Source organism: Ananas comosus, linkage group 8 (genome assembly GCF_001540865.1).
Source record: "Ananas comosus cultivar F153 linkage group 8, ASM154086v1, whole genome shotgun sequence".
Taxonomy (NCBI): Eukaryota; Viridiplantae; Streptophyta; class Magnoliopsida; order Poales; family Bromeliaceae; genus Ananas; species Ananas comosus.
The window spans coordinates 5,071,009-5,086,698 of record NC_033628.1 but is presented as its reverse complement, the minus strand read 5'-3'; the positions used below and the strand labels follow the sequence as shown (position 1 = coordinate 5,086,698).

Genomic DNA, 15,690 nt, shown 5'->3' with positions numbered 1-15,690 from the left:
TTGCTCATCGTGCCTCCACAGGCCTAAGCCCTCTGGAGATGTAGGCCACTTGGTTATGTGATTGTTTGAATTGCTTTCCATTGAGAACCTAAGTAGGTTTGTATGCAATTGTTCAATGTCCCACTAGGCACAAGGACTTTGAGTGATAGATGTAATTGGGTGTCATTATAAATGACCATATCAAAATGAAAAGAGAAATTGATGCATATACAAGTTATGTTGGGCATATTGATAATGTCATTGATATTTCTATAGAAACTTAAATCTTATATTAACTAAGTTGAACATATTGACAAAAGCATGGATATTTTCATGAAACTTGATGCAAACGACATCTAGGTAGATCATACCATCATACACATTGAACCTTTTGGAGGCATAATGGTTGTATTACATTCGATTGCCTGTTGTTCTTGCCATCATTATTATTTGTCATAGTCTCCTCATTCCTATTGTGCCTCACTTAGATAGTGGACAGAGCACCTCTCTCGGTGGTTATATCCATTGGAAACTATTTATAAGAGTTCTCACATTTGTTGTTTTTAATATTTTCGGATCCAGATTTGTGGGGGGCTATAGCTTGAGGACGTGGAAAAGATATCTCGAGCTAGATAGTGACATTATTCCTTTTTTGTATAGAAGGTCCTAGAGGGTAAACCCAAATATTAATTGATGCCTATAATATATCCTGTGTGCGAAGAGGATTATACAGGAAAAGTTAAAATATGGTATATGAGTTAGGAACATTTATGTGTTCTTTTAGAAGGAAGGTAATGATGTAGTATAATTGTAAAGGTTCAATGTTGTATATCATTTTGGGATATGCAAAATGCCAATTTTTGAGGATTTCATGTATTTATAATGACTTGAGTTGCTTCCAAATCTGTCAACTTATATATCCTTGTATATCGTTTTTGTACAAAAGTGCATTGTATTGGTTGATTTTGACGCTTTGTATGTGCTAGGGGGGTTTTGTACATATAGTGGGTCTGTGCACGTGTCAGGAAGGCTTTTGCTATAGCTCAGGGCATGACAATTGCATTGTTTGAGATTAATTTGCACTATTTATGCAACTTCTCAAATACTATAATTTAGTTTCAAATGGTGCAACTTAATCTCAAATAGTACAATTTTTTTTATTTTTCGTGGTGCAACTATAGTATTCCAAAAAGTGTATATATATATATATACATGTCCCCTACCACGTCCGCGATCACAATCAACACCATGCTCAACAAAGGGCTCTAAGACCTCCAACTAGTCGAGATGCTCGATAGCAGCACCCTCAATAACCGGCTGAGTGTCCTCCGTCTCGATCACCCGTCTGATCTCGTATTCAATCGTAGCAGGTGTCGGTCGTATGTTTGGTCGTGGAGGAGCTGAAGAGGATGGCTGATCTGTATGGAGAGACTACTACTGCCGTCGGCGCCTACGATAAACAATATCAACTGGCCGAGGTGGACCTCTGGTACTAGTGCTGGTACCGTGTCTGGATGATAAGGTGGCTTCTCTATCGGTGAAGATGGCCTCGGTGGACTATACACTGGTACATGACCCGACGTCGATGCACTACAAGAAGAAGATTTATAAGTGACAGTAAAACATTGTCACTAAAAATAAAAAATTTGTCACTAATAGTTTTAGTGACGATAAATACGGTCACTATAAGTTGTCACGATAGGTCCCGTGGCAAATAGATTTTGTGACGGAAAAAAAAATATTGTCACTAAAAATAGTATTTATGACAAGTCAATTTTGTCACTAAATATTACCTATTTGTCACCAATAATATTTACGAAATGGTTGAACATTAAAAATAGTAATCTTAGGTGACAACGTATGTCGTCACTAATAGTTAGTGACATCCGTATCCGTCACTAAATATTGCATTTATGACAATGATTATTCACTACACACTAATATTTAGTGATAATAAAGTTTGTCACAGAATATTACACGCAGCTGGAATAATTCTGCCAAAAACTCACAAAAAATCTTTTTTTCATTAGGCGTCATCGTATAACACGCAGCTGGAATAATTATCTTGTCACCTTCTTGTCTTGGATGAAGCTCTTCCCGTATATGCATTTCTTTGAGATCAAGACGTGTTTTTATAGTATCTTTTGTTTTTCCTTCAATATTCATCAAAGTTCCAAGTATGTTATCACACACGTTCTTTTCTATATGCATGACATCCAAATTATGACGCAATAACAAAGTTCTCCAATACGGCAAGGTGAAAAAAATACTCTTCTTTTTCCAACCATCTATGCAGGTAAAGTTATTAAACTTTCGGTTCTTTATAGTTTTTCCGAATGAAGGAAATTGGATGCCATGCAACTGAGCTAGCACATCATCACCGGAGAGCTGCTTTGGTGCAAGGCGGTTTTCTCTTGTGCGATCAAATAACTTGTTTTCGAACCGCCATCGATGTTTAATAGGTAAAAATCGCCGATGTCCTAAGTAACAAAGTTTTCCACCATATTTCAATGATGTAGAATGAGTATCCTTGTTACACAAAGGACAAGCCAATTTGCCTTTATTTACCCAACCCGACAAATTTCCATAAGCAGGAAAATCATTTATAGTCCACAAAATAGCTGCATGCATTACAAAATTTTGCTTTTTATAAGCATCATATGTCTCCACACCAACTTCCCACAATTCTTTTAACTCATCAATTAAGGGTTGCAAGTATATATCAATATTATTTCCAGGTCCACAAGGACCGGGAATTAATAAAGATAACATAAAATACTCTTGTTTCATGCACAACCACGGTGGCAAATTATATGGAATAAGAACTACAGGCCAGATACTATAAGCATTACTAAATTTTCCAAAGGGGTTAAAGCCATCACTGGCTAATCCAAGTCTGACATTGCGAGGCTCTATAGCAAATGATTGATGTGATGCATCAAAATGTTTCCAAGCTTTTGCATCGGAAGGATGACTTAAGAATCCATCATCAATCCTATTATAATGCCATGTCATTTCGGAAGCTGTTTTTGTAGACATGAAAAGCCGTTGAAGCCTTGGTGTAATTGGAAAATAGCGAAGTATTTTGTGAGGAACGTTTTTACTCTTTCCATTACCACAAACCTTCCATCTTGAAAGTCCACAAATGTTGCATTGTTTAGCACTGCTATTTTCCTTCCAATAAAGCATGCAATCATTCTTACATGCATCTATTTTTTTATAATCAAGACCCAAATCTTGAATAATTCGTTTAGCCTCATAATAAGATTTTGGTAAGACGTTCCCCTCAGGAAAGGCTTTACTCAATAAATCAAGTATCATAGAAAACCCCTTGTTAGTCATGTGGCTAAGACACTTAATATGAAAAAGCTTTATAACAAATGAGAGTTTTGAGAACCGTGAACAACCAGGATACAATTGCTCATTACCATCTTTTAATAATTTGAAAAACTTGGTTGCTCCTTCATTCGGTTCTTCTGAATCAGATGCACCTAAGTCTCTAGTTTCCCACCTCTCCACATTATGGGCTCCAAAATGAGCTTCTAAGATATCATGTACTGACTCACCATCTGAATCACAATCACTACTCTCAATTGTTTCAATTTCTTCCCCGTGCAATAACCATCGTGTATAACCGGTAACAACACCGTTCACCACTAAATCGGCCTCAACCTCATTACGTTGCTTAAATAGAACATTATTACACTTCTTACAAGGACATGGAATTGTGTCTCCAGATGTCATTCCAAATGCAAAATCCAAAAATTTTGAAACCCCTTCTTTGTATTCAGGACTTAATCGATTTTGAATATGCATCCAGCTTTTGTCCAACATATTTTCTATAATAATAAAATAGTGGAATTTATGTATGGAACATGAAAAGCAACAGAAATATTAAAAACAAAATCAAAAAATAGCTCTTGAATTTACAACCTATATCCATAACATAATGCATAACTTCTACGAGAACTACATTGGCAATGATAGTAGTAAATTTGACCAATAATACGACTGGCACACTAATACCAATAGAAATTATTTAGGGTTAACCAACTATACATAACTTTAGACATATGAAAATTCGATTACATGATCTATTATGACGGATAAAAACTCGTGCCCTTTTGCGATTTATTATGGATAGTTTACAAGAAATAATGAGAATGGTGTGCATGTAAATATTTAAGCTCAACAAATGGATTGATGCTCATAAAAGGCTTCTACAAACATTTTATATAGTTGAGTATACATGAGTATAAATCATGCATTAACACGATTCATTTGCATCAATCAGGGTGCTTAATTAATATATTCGATCCATACATCTTTGAGTTAGATATTTACAGCAAATATATATGTAGTTCTTTATTCTTCTGTGAACAGTACACTGTTCTAAACATGTGCCACATATAGCATCATACATGTATAGCACTTTAAAACCAAGTACTACAAAAGCAAGCAACTTTAAGTTCTTTTTTTTTGTTATTATTATTAGAAAAACGATTTTTAAGGTCGTTGGAGAAGAAGTGTTTTTTTTTATGCTACTATAAAGTATTTATATCTGTTTTTTGCTACAGTCCCCAACATGTATACAATTATATATTTTAAAACTAGAAGTAGAAGATTTAAATTAGGATCTTATCTCTAGTCCCTAATTATAAAGGCTCATTTCAAGTTTTTTGCAAGCTTCAGCAAGAAATTTTATAGTCTATATTTTTTTTAATTTTAATTACTTTAGATTTTTTTATGTACTAAATATTTTGCTTCCGCATCTCGTATAGGACAAAGTAAATGTTAAAAAATATAATGACACAATACTTATATCCCCAAATTGCACTCCGTTCTTCGAAAATCACTCAAACAAACATTAATTGTAGTTCAAATATATCCAAAATTTGATATGTGAATTTGTCAATAGCTAAGCATAGCAAATCTAAACCGAAATTAAATATCATATGGAGTTAGGGGCTAAAACATCTTTCATTACATCCAAAAGATAGCTTTTGTACTGCACATTATTAGCTCACTTAATCACAGCTCTTACACCATTAGCAAAACTAAACTATTAATCAGAGGAACTACTATTATTAATCCATCCCTATTAGAAAAGTTGTTAAGAAAAAGTAATAGAAAAACGAATAAGTAGAAACTATATAAAGGACTAATTGTTTGATTCTTTCGTGGAAAAGAGGGTTTGATTGACTAGAAGGTGCCATCATGATTGTTTCTTTTGTACACGGCGAATAAACCCTAGCAGTAAACAACTAGTAATATTAAATTACAAGGCGATCAAGATCGAAACAGAGAAAGGGAGGGGGGAAGATCAAACCTGTCGCCGTGGCGTTTGCACGATCTCTTCCCCCGGCCCCTAAACGGCGGCGCTGCAGATCGGGCACGCTGGGGACCTCACGAGCCACCGATCGACGCACGCGGCGTGGAAAACGTGGCCGCAGGGGGGCAGCGCACGGCACCGCTTCCGCGCTTGGATGTCCTAGAGGCACACGACGCAATCGGTCGCTGCTCGCACCCGCCGTTGAAGCTCCGCAGCGGCTCCCGTCCCCTCCGATTCTGCGTGGTGATCGCCGGAGATCTCTCCGGCGGCGATCGCCGGAGATCTCGGTAGGAACGAGAGCTAGATACGAATGGGAAGGGTTTGGGAGAAAATAAATGTGGGGGTATGCCAACAATAGGTGAGGTTTGGAACTTAAAATATAACGTGCTAATACGAATAAAGAAAAAAGGTATTATTATTTTAAAAAATATTAGTTGTGGTATAGTGGTTAAGAGCGATTGAAGATATGTATAGGTTGCGGGTTCAAGCACCAGTCCTTTACCTTTTGTGACAGTTTTTTTTTTGTTTTGTAACTAAAAATATTTTTGATGACATACGAAATTTAAATCCGTAGCAAATGCATTACTTTTTTGTAGTGTTACAAACTTTATGCTCCTCACCCTTTACAGAGAAGCCAGCAGGCTGATCCATATAGATCTCCTCATCCAGTTCCCCATTGAGAAATGCAGTTTTAACGTCCATTTGGTAAAGTTCCAAATCCAAAAATGCGACAATGGCCAAGATCAGACGGATCGAAGCAAACCTTACAACAGGAGAAAAAGTTTCTTCGTAATCAACGCCTTCTCGTTGGGTAAAACCCTTTGCTACTAGGCGAGCCTTGTACCTATCGATAGAACCGTCTGCCTTGCGCTTAATCTTGAGAACCCATTTATTCCCAATTGTTTTGCGCCCTTGTGGCAAGTCAACCAAGTCCCAGACATGATTTGACTTCATCAATTCTATTTCCTCCATCATTGCACCCATCCATTCCTTATGAGTAGGTAATGAGAGAGCCTCTTGGAAGGATCTAGGCTCATCATCATCATGTGCAGCAACCATGAAAGCTTCNTGGATATTTATTATCATCTCTTTTCATGTTAAAATATGGTTTAAATTATGATTAGACTTGGTTTCATGTTTAATAGTAGTCAAAGAAAAAGCCTAACCAAAATCTTAATCAAAAGCCCTTCTTTTTTGGGATCACTTAGGCCAGTAGCTTAATCAAATGCAATATCTTCTCACTATTTCATTCAGACTAGTACATCATAATGAATCACTTTATTCTTTGGGTCCAAAAGAAAACTAATTTAATTAACCACCAACGAGTTGTTTCTTTTGGGTCATAATAGAAAAGTAGTAATGCGCAAGTAAGGAGCTTGAAAGTGAATACACCTTTTCTTTCCTAAAGTTCAAACTTTAGTGGACCTGATGCCAATATAGAACATTTCAGATAATACCTTTATTACGAAAGCTTATACTTTATCCAAATTATCTCTTTCATAATCTTCAATTTTTGACTTAGTTTACTGTGCCATATAACACACTGTTTTTTGTTGAAACAAGAGGAGTTTGGTCCTTTTCTCGGTATGCAAGAGTAGTTGAGATGTTCTTGTCATAACAGTGGAAGTTATTCTCAGCATCTGAAACAAAAATTATTTTCCTTGTGCTCAAATTTATTAGTGTGAAAGGGTTTGACCACATGCACATACATTTATGAAAGACATTCACATACTTATCCATGAATTTGATTGGTGTCATTCACCTTATTCTTTGACTCTACTTATCCTTAATTTGTTACAGATATATTGCAGATTATCTGTGGATTAGTAGTTGTTCTACAAAATTAAAGAACAAATACCTGTCTAATGAGACTATCCGCGAGGAGCTGATGCTTGAAGCCGAAGCCGAGCTAGACGCAAACCCGCGACGCCGACGCCGCTGCCGTGCTCGTGCTGTGCGGCAAGGAGATGGACGTGCACCTGCGTCGGTCGCTGCTCACACCCGCTGTTGAAGCTCCGCGGCGGCTCCCGTCCCCTCCGATTCCGCGTGGTGATCGCCGGAGATCTCTCCGGCGGCGATCGCCGGAGATCTCGGCAGGAACGAAAGCTGGATACGAATGGGAAGGGTTTGGGAGAAAAAAATGTCGGGTATGCCAATGGTATTATGTGAGGTTTGGGGATTTAAAATACAACGTACAAATATGAATAAATAAAAAAAGTGTTGACATTTTTGTAAACATTAGTTGTGGTGTAGTGGTTAAGAGGAATAGGCCTTTTGTAAAGGTTGCGGGTTCAAGTCCCATCCCCTTTTTTTTTGTGACAGTTTTTTTTTTTTTTTTGTAACTAAAAGTCTTTTTGGTGACATACGAAATTCAAATCTGTAGCAAATGCACTACTTTTTGGTAGTGTTGGTCCACTATATTCTACTGGCCGTGGAGGTACAGTGTGTGGAAGCGTAGGTAAAGTATCCAAAACTGCTTCCATCTGATCGGCAACGTGTAATAGAGCATCTACTACTCCACCTCTCGGAATATCTGGCAGGACACATCTAATCGTACAATGTAATCTTTGCACGATATCAACCTAAAATAAAAGCACCATTATAAAAATTATACGAAACTTTCTTGTATATATAAAAATAAATATAAAGAGATATTATATATTAAAATCATACCAATACTCTCTCGACGTGACCACGTGGCTGAACAAAGGATTCATCATCATCATCACTAGAATCAGCATCAATTCGCCTTTGATCCTCTACAACACTTTCAATAACATACTCCTCATCACTTATATTTACGTCATCATTATCAATTGTATTTCTCACGTCGGTCCAATCTGCCCATTCACGAACACTAGATGGTGGACCTTCACTTTGATAATGAGGGATAGTAAACCTGCAAAGATATTTAAAATTAACTATTCACATTGGTCCAATTTTCATGTAGCTAAATCATACAAGCACCTACCGCTCATTTTGAACAACCAACGGAGAAGGATCCATCATAGTAGATGGCAATGATGTACTAACTGGCACACATGGGACTCCAAACTCTCTGTAACACTTACAAGGCAAAGTTATTAATTTCACGCACCTAAACTAATTGAGGAATTATGAAAAACAATTATAAAAATCATTACTTTATACCTTGATGTACGACCTTGTTTGCGATTGACATAATTCCTTTGATAATCGCTACTACGCATTTCCATATAATTAACGGTACTTGGACGGTCTTGTGTCATCGACATATGTTTCTCCACGAATAATTTTATACATCCATAGAACGGAAAAAAACTCATCACGCCAATTAGTGCATTGTCACTTGATACGTCAACTAATTCCCATTCGTTGGTTCCCATTGGACATCGAACCGTTATGTGGAGACGATCTTCCACTCGATCATAGTTAGTAACATCATATATTTCCATCTCAAATTCCCGAAATGAGATATCGCGTCGGAAAGCAACCAATTGTTTACGGCACCAACATATCGTGGTACATTATTGTTCACGTCTAAATTTCCGTCCCAATGGATATAGAAAGGAACACATTCGCCAACCATAGAGTTCTAAAGTGATATAATAAATGTACAAAATTATTACACTCGTGACATATTAATATAGCACATTTCTAACATACAACAAAGGAGATGATGAGAGATGCAATTACCATTTTGCGATCGCGGACAACACCGACTTCTATGCTGATCAAGAGCTCCGAAGGCAAGGGCGTAATGACAGAGACTGAGACTATGAGTGATCTGTGAGAGGGAGAGTGATCAGTAAGAGAAAACAGTGAGAGAGAGAGAGAGAGAGGGGGTTCTGTGAGGGGCGGGTGGTGCACAGTGAGGTGGGGGCGCACAGTGAGGGTTCTGTGAGGGGAGGGTTGGCGCACAGTGAGAGGGGGGCTCTCACAGTGGGAGGGAGGGTTGGCACACAGTGAGAGGGGGGCTCTCACAGTGGGAGGGGGGGTTTGTAATACACTGAACTTGTGCAAATTGCGGAGTTCGAGTATGTGGAATGGTGCGTGGATCACTCCTACATGTTCTAAAAGGTTAGAACAAGTTTTTGGATAAGTTAGAGGTTGATTGGAATGCTAAAAGTGAGAAAACGCATTGAACTGGCGAAATCAGCCTTTTCTGCTTGCTGTACCGGTACAGCCGCTATGGTGTACCGGTACACAGTGGCAATTCGTGGCAGCAAGGCTATTTTGGTAATTTCACATGCTTATCCCTATCTTATGGACCCAGCTCGACCCCAGAAGCTCTGTGGATGTTGCTGGAGTGCAGAGGAGTGTTCTACCATCTCTCTCTCTCTCTCTCTCTCTCTCTCTAGGGTTTTTCTCTCTCTACATCGAATTCGCCGATTTCGCTCGTTTTCGTCGCCGCGCGCGTTCTTCGCTGGTTGCGAGCGTCGCAGCACCTTTGTGCACGTGCAAGAGAGCGTTTTGGAGGGATTTTCGCAGCCCTGGACCAGTGAGGTGCTGGTTGGAAGCTTGAGAAGGTAAACGACTTGATTTTTCCGTTATCGGCGCTTTATTGGTCGATTTGTGTATTGATTTCATGTTTTTGCTTCCAACTGTTTTAACCTGAGATTTCAGCATGTATATATGGGTTAATTAGCTGTGAATTAACCTTCTTTGACCAGGGTTAAGCTACTTTAAAGCTTAATTAGGATAATTAGCCATTTATGAAGCTATTTCGGACTATACACGGTTTATGCGATCAAATTGATGCAGTTTTGTACGTTGACTTCGCAGCAGGTCTTCGAGCCTCGTTGAGCTGAACGTGTACTCGTTGAAGCTGGTTTGGAAGTTGTTCTACCCTAAGGTAAGTAAGAATTGCAGTTAGGAAGCCGAAATTGCAAGATTCCGACCATAATTGCTATTATTGATGAGTTTGATGTCGTTTCGGAATTGTTCGCAGCAAGAGGGTGTTTGACCCTTGGACCGCCTTCGTTTGGCCTTGGAGGGCCTTCTGGAAGCTTAACGTGAGGTATTGAACTAAGCCAAAACAGGGATTTAAGCTATTCCAATGTACAAAGTGTAATTGCGCCGAAATTGGCCTTTTCGATTGTAATTTTGATACGATATGTATGCTTCGTGTTCAGCAGGATTGCGACCTAGTGGAGCTGATCCTTGGAACTCCTTGGACTGTTTTGGAGCCTAGTACTAGGTGGGTCGGACCTAACCAGAGCAAGTGAAGCTCCTCTATGTTCTATATGTATTATAGAAATGTGTTAGTTGTGTGCTTATGTGATAGCTAAAGGGCTTGAGAATTCGTCATCATAACATTTACTATATTGACATAGAATCTCTATGAAGTAGAGAATCCTCACGCCTAAATGTATTCATATTCCTATTTGGTTTAGTTGAATAACAATGAGACACGTTATTATGCTCATGAAACGTAGAGAACAGTGACATTCTCTTTTTACTCGCTTGATTACAAGTAGAGAACAATGACATTCTCTTGACTCTGAAGTAGAGAACTATGACATGCTTGTGCCTATGTTGATAGTGCCATGATAGTGAAAGATTCTAATGCCATATGTAAATTAGCATTACTCCTGCATGCTTACTAAACTAGTGGATTCTAGTTGTTGTTAATATTTGTTATACTGAAATGTCGATCAAAGGATCGAGAGCGAGAACATTGCAAATGAAAACATGAGAATTGAGACATGTGGACAGTGAAATATGCTTGCTTGCCATCGTGCTCATTCGCACACGCTTGTGAGGGTCGCTCCCTACAAGCCGGCACTCCGGAGTTGGCCTACGCGACAGTTGCTCGCCCGTGCGGGATTGGGTGCCGAAGTGGATTGCCGTGAGGAGTGTTTACTACCACGGGGCCATTAGGCGCGGCGCAAGCTGGACTACCTTGGGTAGGTCCCTGTGAATGAAAGGAAAGTACTAAATGAAAAAGGACAGTAATGAATGTTTATTACTTAAAGTGTACAGTAGTCACTTTTATGTTCGTGCTTATACTCATGTCTATGTTCATGATTACAGAAGTTGTTATATCTTGTTATGCAAATGGTTCATTACTGTAGAAAGCTATTACATGTTGATTACATGCTTATTACTTATTAGCATCATGCTTATAAATCATGCAATTATTGTTTTTGCTTTCATTTAGTACATCTTGAGCCTAGTGGTGTAATTCGCCGAGGCTGGCGGCTTACCCACTGGAAACTATTGTTAATAGTTCTCACGCCCTTTTGGTGGTTGTTTTTACAGAGCCATCTACAGGAGAGGCTAGGGATCGTGGCAAGGGAGTCGCGCCTAGCTAGGCACTATTAGGAGCGTGCTAGTCGATCACCTTATTACTCGGGCTACGGCCGAGGGTGATGTCTATTGTATAGAGTGACCACCATTGTACCTATTTTTTTGTATACCCTGTGTTGTATATGAGTTGATGATCCAGATGTTATAGTTCTTACTTCTTCTCCTTTTGTTGAGATTTTGGATTGTATACTCTCTTTGTTTTTACTGATACTATTTATCGACTTGTACATTGCTCTGATATCAGGATAGGATTTTCTTTGCTTTACTTCCTATCGATTTGCTTTCTTCGTAGACGCCTTATATACTGCAGGTGTATGGCGGGTCTGTGCACGTGCCGGATATGCTTCCGCTGGTACCCGGGCGTGACAGGGTTGGCGCACAGTGAGAGAGGGGCTCTCACAATGAGGGGGGCGCACAGTAAGAGGAGGCCTCTTATAGTGAGGGGGGCGCACAGTGAGAGGGGGCCTCTCACGGTGGGGGGAGAGGAGGGGAGAAGGGCTCTCACAGTGAGAGAAAGAGAGAGTGGGTGGCGGCGGCGGCAATGGCAGCCGCTGTGGATCAGAGAGAAAAAGAGAAAGAGAGAGAGAGATGGGGGTACTAGGTTGGAGAGCTAATGCGGGTGGGGAAAGAGATCGGGCGAGAGAGGCCGGCGGCGACGGCGATGGTGGCGGCGGCGGCGGCGGCGATGGCGGGGTAGGCCACACAGAAAGAGAGAGGGCGGCGTCGGGGCGGGCCAAAGAGAGAGAGAGCGAGAAAGAAAGAGAGATCGAGCGAGAGAGGAAAGGGAGAGCTCGGGCGGGATAGTAATACAAAAAGAACACGGTGAACTATTCACCGTGTTTAGACACGGTGAATGGTTCACCGTGTTTAACTTAACCAGCTGGCCCCAGCCGAGCCTGCGTGGCGCTGACGTGGCACTTGCCTGGCAGGGCCAGGGCCATTTTTGCAAATATAAATTTGCGGGGGCTATTTTTAAAAATATTTTTTTTCAGGGGGTTAATTGCAAAAAAAGCCCTTCAAAATACTATTTTTCAGAATGATTACAGGTCATGAATTAAGTGACACGTCGGAAAAGTGTTGGGTCGAGTCAGACTTGTTTTGGATGCGAAGTTGGTACCATAAATAATTTCAAAATATTTTTTATTTCAGCTGGAATATTATTATGTGTTAAGTTGGGGTTTAGTCTCAACTTACACCTCCAATTCCTCCTAATTGGGGAGTTTGGAGTGAAGTGCTAGCTGAGATTATTTCTCTCCCACTCTCCTTTCCTTCTCTCTCACATCTACTCCTCTCTTTACCCTTCTTCGGCTTCTACTCACCATTGGAGCACTCTCACAGCAGCAAACACCTGACAACATGAGGAGTTCGATTTCTCCTTGAATTTTGATGATGTTTCGAAGCTTAGGATTGTAGGAGAGATGCATGCACAGCTAGTTCTTGAAGTTAAGAGTTTTTGGAAGTCTCCATTTCATCAAATCTTCTGGCATTTTTGGATTTATTAAAGTTTTGGTAAAAGCTGCCAGTTTTTGAGAGCAAGTTGAGATTTTGATGGATTTTCTCTAGATTCTCTTGAAGCTAAGCTTTTTTTTGGTCGAGGAGAATCTAAACTCATCTAGAGCAAGTGGGAGCTTCGTTTGAGCTGAATCAAAGGTTGGTTTTTAGTGAATTTTAGTTTTTATTGAGTCCATCAACCAAAAATTAGTATTTTGTGGTGTTTGTGTTCTTGAGTTTTTTTATCACCTTTTCATGATGATTTAGCGGTAATTATGGGGGTTTTTTTGATGGACTAGGGCTTAGGAACACAGTTTGGAGTATTGTGGTCTTCCTCATTTCCTTGGTTCCCTCATGGACTTTCTAGAATAGCCGTAAGAGCCGCCGAAACTGAGCTACAGCGGTAGTAGTAGCAGCAACCTAGTACAGGGACAACAATGAAGAATTTTCGAAATTTCTTTTGATTGGGACTTTGTTGCTGCCATTTGAAGGTTCCTGAGTGTTCCTAAGGTTGAGAGGAACCTAGGATTTAAGTTTGAGCCGCCGATTTGAGATGAGCATTGTTGAATTTCAGTTTTTCTAATTGAATCGCCATTTTGTTGGAATTTAGCTTGATTTTTTATTTGGCTCAATGTGACAGGGATCCTTGAGATTTTATTATTTTGTTTGGTGATTTGGGATCTGAGACATGTGCCTGCTGAGTTTCATCCCGATCTGTTGTTGGATTTGCGCTCTAGGTGGGTCTGAACTAACATATCGAAAATTGCAAACTACACTATGTCTAGTGTAAATTTCAGCATGTTATAGTTAGGACATATGTTATTTTCTCTATTTAATGTGCTAGATCTTGATGACAGAATCCTAAACTAAGTTTATCATACTTTAATGACTATTTTCATGAGTTGTTTGGCCATCTAGTTAGGATTCTCATTACATACACTGTTTATATATGTTGCTTATGAACTTGGACTCGAAACCCCTTTCCTTGTGTTGGTTAGTTCATTGTACTTGGGATGTTGAGCATAGGTTAGAGGTAGTGTGATGATCATAGAGTCGGGATAGGACATCATTGGACTTTTGACTCTTGTGATTTATGGTAGCCGTAGATTTGGGACGGTTGTGCTGGATTATTGATTTTCCATCTGATTGGACCCAGATTATTCATTAGTGGCTAGCATGTTTCACTTTGGTTATGAGCATTGATTTATGCCTACGACATACTTGGCCTGGATATTTTATCCTCGAGCAGGTCGCTCCCCTCGAGTACCACTTTGGAGTTAAGTGGCTTGATTACTTTTGGGTATGTTCCACGTCGGCGATCCACAAGTTGTTAGTGAGATCAGATGTGATGCTAGTGCAGGCGGGATTGGGCTTTCGAACCAGTCGGTTGATTGGGTTATTCTCCACGGATTATTAGAATGGATGCATATCATTCCATTTATACTTGCTCATTCCATACTAGTGTAGAGGCATAGCAGTGGTAGTTTTCCTTTCAGCGGTTATAGGTGTTCTTTACCACTTTACCCTTTATGCCTCTGGTAGACCTAGTGGGTGGGTTGTAGTTGTCGATGTCGTACCCATTGAGGACTACTGGTTCTTAGTAGTTCTCACACCCTCTGCTGACCCCTTTTGCAGAGACCTTTGCAGCGGTAGTGACCACTGTAAACTGAGATAAGGGGATCACTGACTAGATACTCTCCTTCATATTTTGTGGGCCAGTTGTGGGCCCGAATATTATTTTTTGTTAGACTACTATACATTTTGGGTTTGGCTTTTGCCAGGTGATTGTATTTATTTTTATACCTAGATGATCGATCTTGTATTCGGATGATGTTTTTGTACACTTCAGTCTTTAGCTAGTTTTATACTTTAGCTCTGTTTTGCTCTTCCGAATGGCTTTATTATTATTTTGAGCAGGTACTAGCACGTCATGGGCACGGGGCTTCCCGTGTACGTAGCAGATCTGTTGGCGAGCCCGAGTTCCGTTACAACCGGAAAATAGTTTAAATAGTGTAAATTAGCCTTAAATGGTACAACTTAACCTAAAATAATGCAATTTCTTCTTTTTCTTCTTCTTCTTCTTGGTCTTTCCGAAGTGGCCGTGGCATGTTGTGTCCTTTCCAAGAAAAGAAAAAAATATTTTCTTTGTTTTTTATTTTATTTCTTTTCCTTCTTTCGACTTCTTTTTCTTTTACCCTCTGCATCCTCTCCTGCCATGCATGCTCCACAGCTGCCGCTCCTACCCCGACGTGCTCTCCCTTCCAGTTGTCCTCAAATCTTGTGGCATCTTCAACACTGTCCCTATTTTCGGCACATCCATCGTTGTAGCCTCACCTCCGCGATCTATACCATATTCAAGCCTATGTCGCTGCCACCAACGTAGGCAGAGATGTGGGGAAGGTAGGAGGGAGTATGGCGCCAGTGTGGGAGCGGAGGAGGAAAAGGAGGAGGATGAGGGAGAGAAAGCAGGAGGAGAAAGAAAGGAATGAGCGGTAGAGGAGGGAGACAAAGAGGGATGAGAAAAATAAATGAGAGAGATAGAAGGAAAGAGAGACAAATAAAGGTAATTTCATCAATTTACTAAGAATATTGACCTA

At 39.9% G+C, this 15,690-nt stretch overlaps 1 protein-coding gene and 2 long non-coding RNA genes across 6 annotated transcripts; 2 read left to right on the top strand and 1 right to left on the bottom strand.

Annotated features, from left to right (window-relative positions):
• On the bottom strand, positions 1,924–7,451 carry LOC109714114. Its single transcript, XM_020238551.1, has 2 exons — positions 7,170–7,451; positions 1,924–3,818 (listed from the first exon to the last, which is right to left on the bottom strand). The coding sequence occupies exon 2, from the start codon at positions 3,811–3,813 to the stop codon at positions 1,924–1,926; it is 1,890 nt and encodes a 629-aa protein (XP_020094140.1). The 5' UTR covers positions 3,814–3,818; positions 7,170–7,451.
• LOC109714410 lies at positions 9,779–10,826 on the top strand. 3 transcript variants are annotated; one of them, XR_002217366.1, is made up of 4 exons: positions 9,779–9,819; positions 10,079–10,145; positions 10,242–10,310; positions 10,426–10,826. It is a non-coding gene; the product is annotated as an uncharacterized LOC109714410 (long non-coding RNA). The 3 variants fall into 3 exon arrangements; XR_002217365.1 differs by lacking the exon at positions 9,779–9,819 and having other exon boundaries at positions 9,826–10,145; positions 10,429–10,826; XR_002217364.1 differs by lacking the exon at positions 9,779–9,819 and having other exon boundaries at positions 9,826–10,145.
• On the top strand, positions 12,822–15,317 carry LOC109713804. Of its 2 annotated transcripts, none has more exons than XR_002217173.1 (3): positions 12,822–13,252; positions 13,393–13,830; positions 15,011–15,317. It is a non-coding gene; the product is annotated as an uncharacterized LOC109713804 (long non-coding RNA). The 2 variants fall into 2 exon arrangements; XR_002217174.1 differs by lacking the exon at positions 15,011–15,317 and adding an exon at positions 14,343–15,004.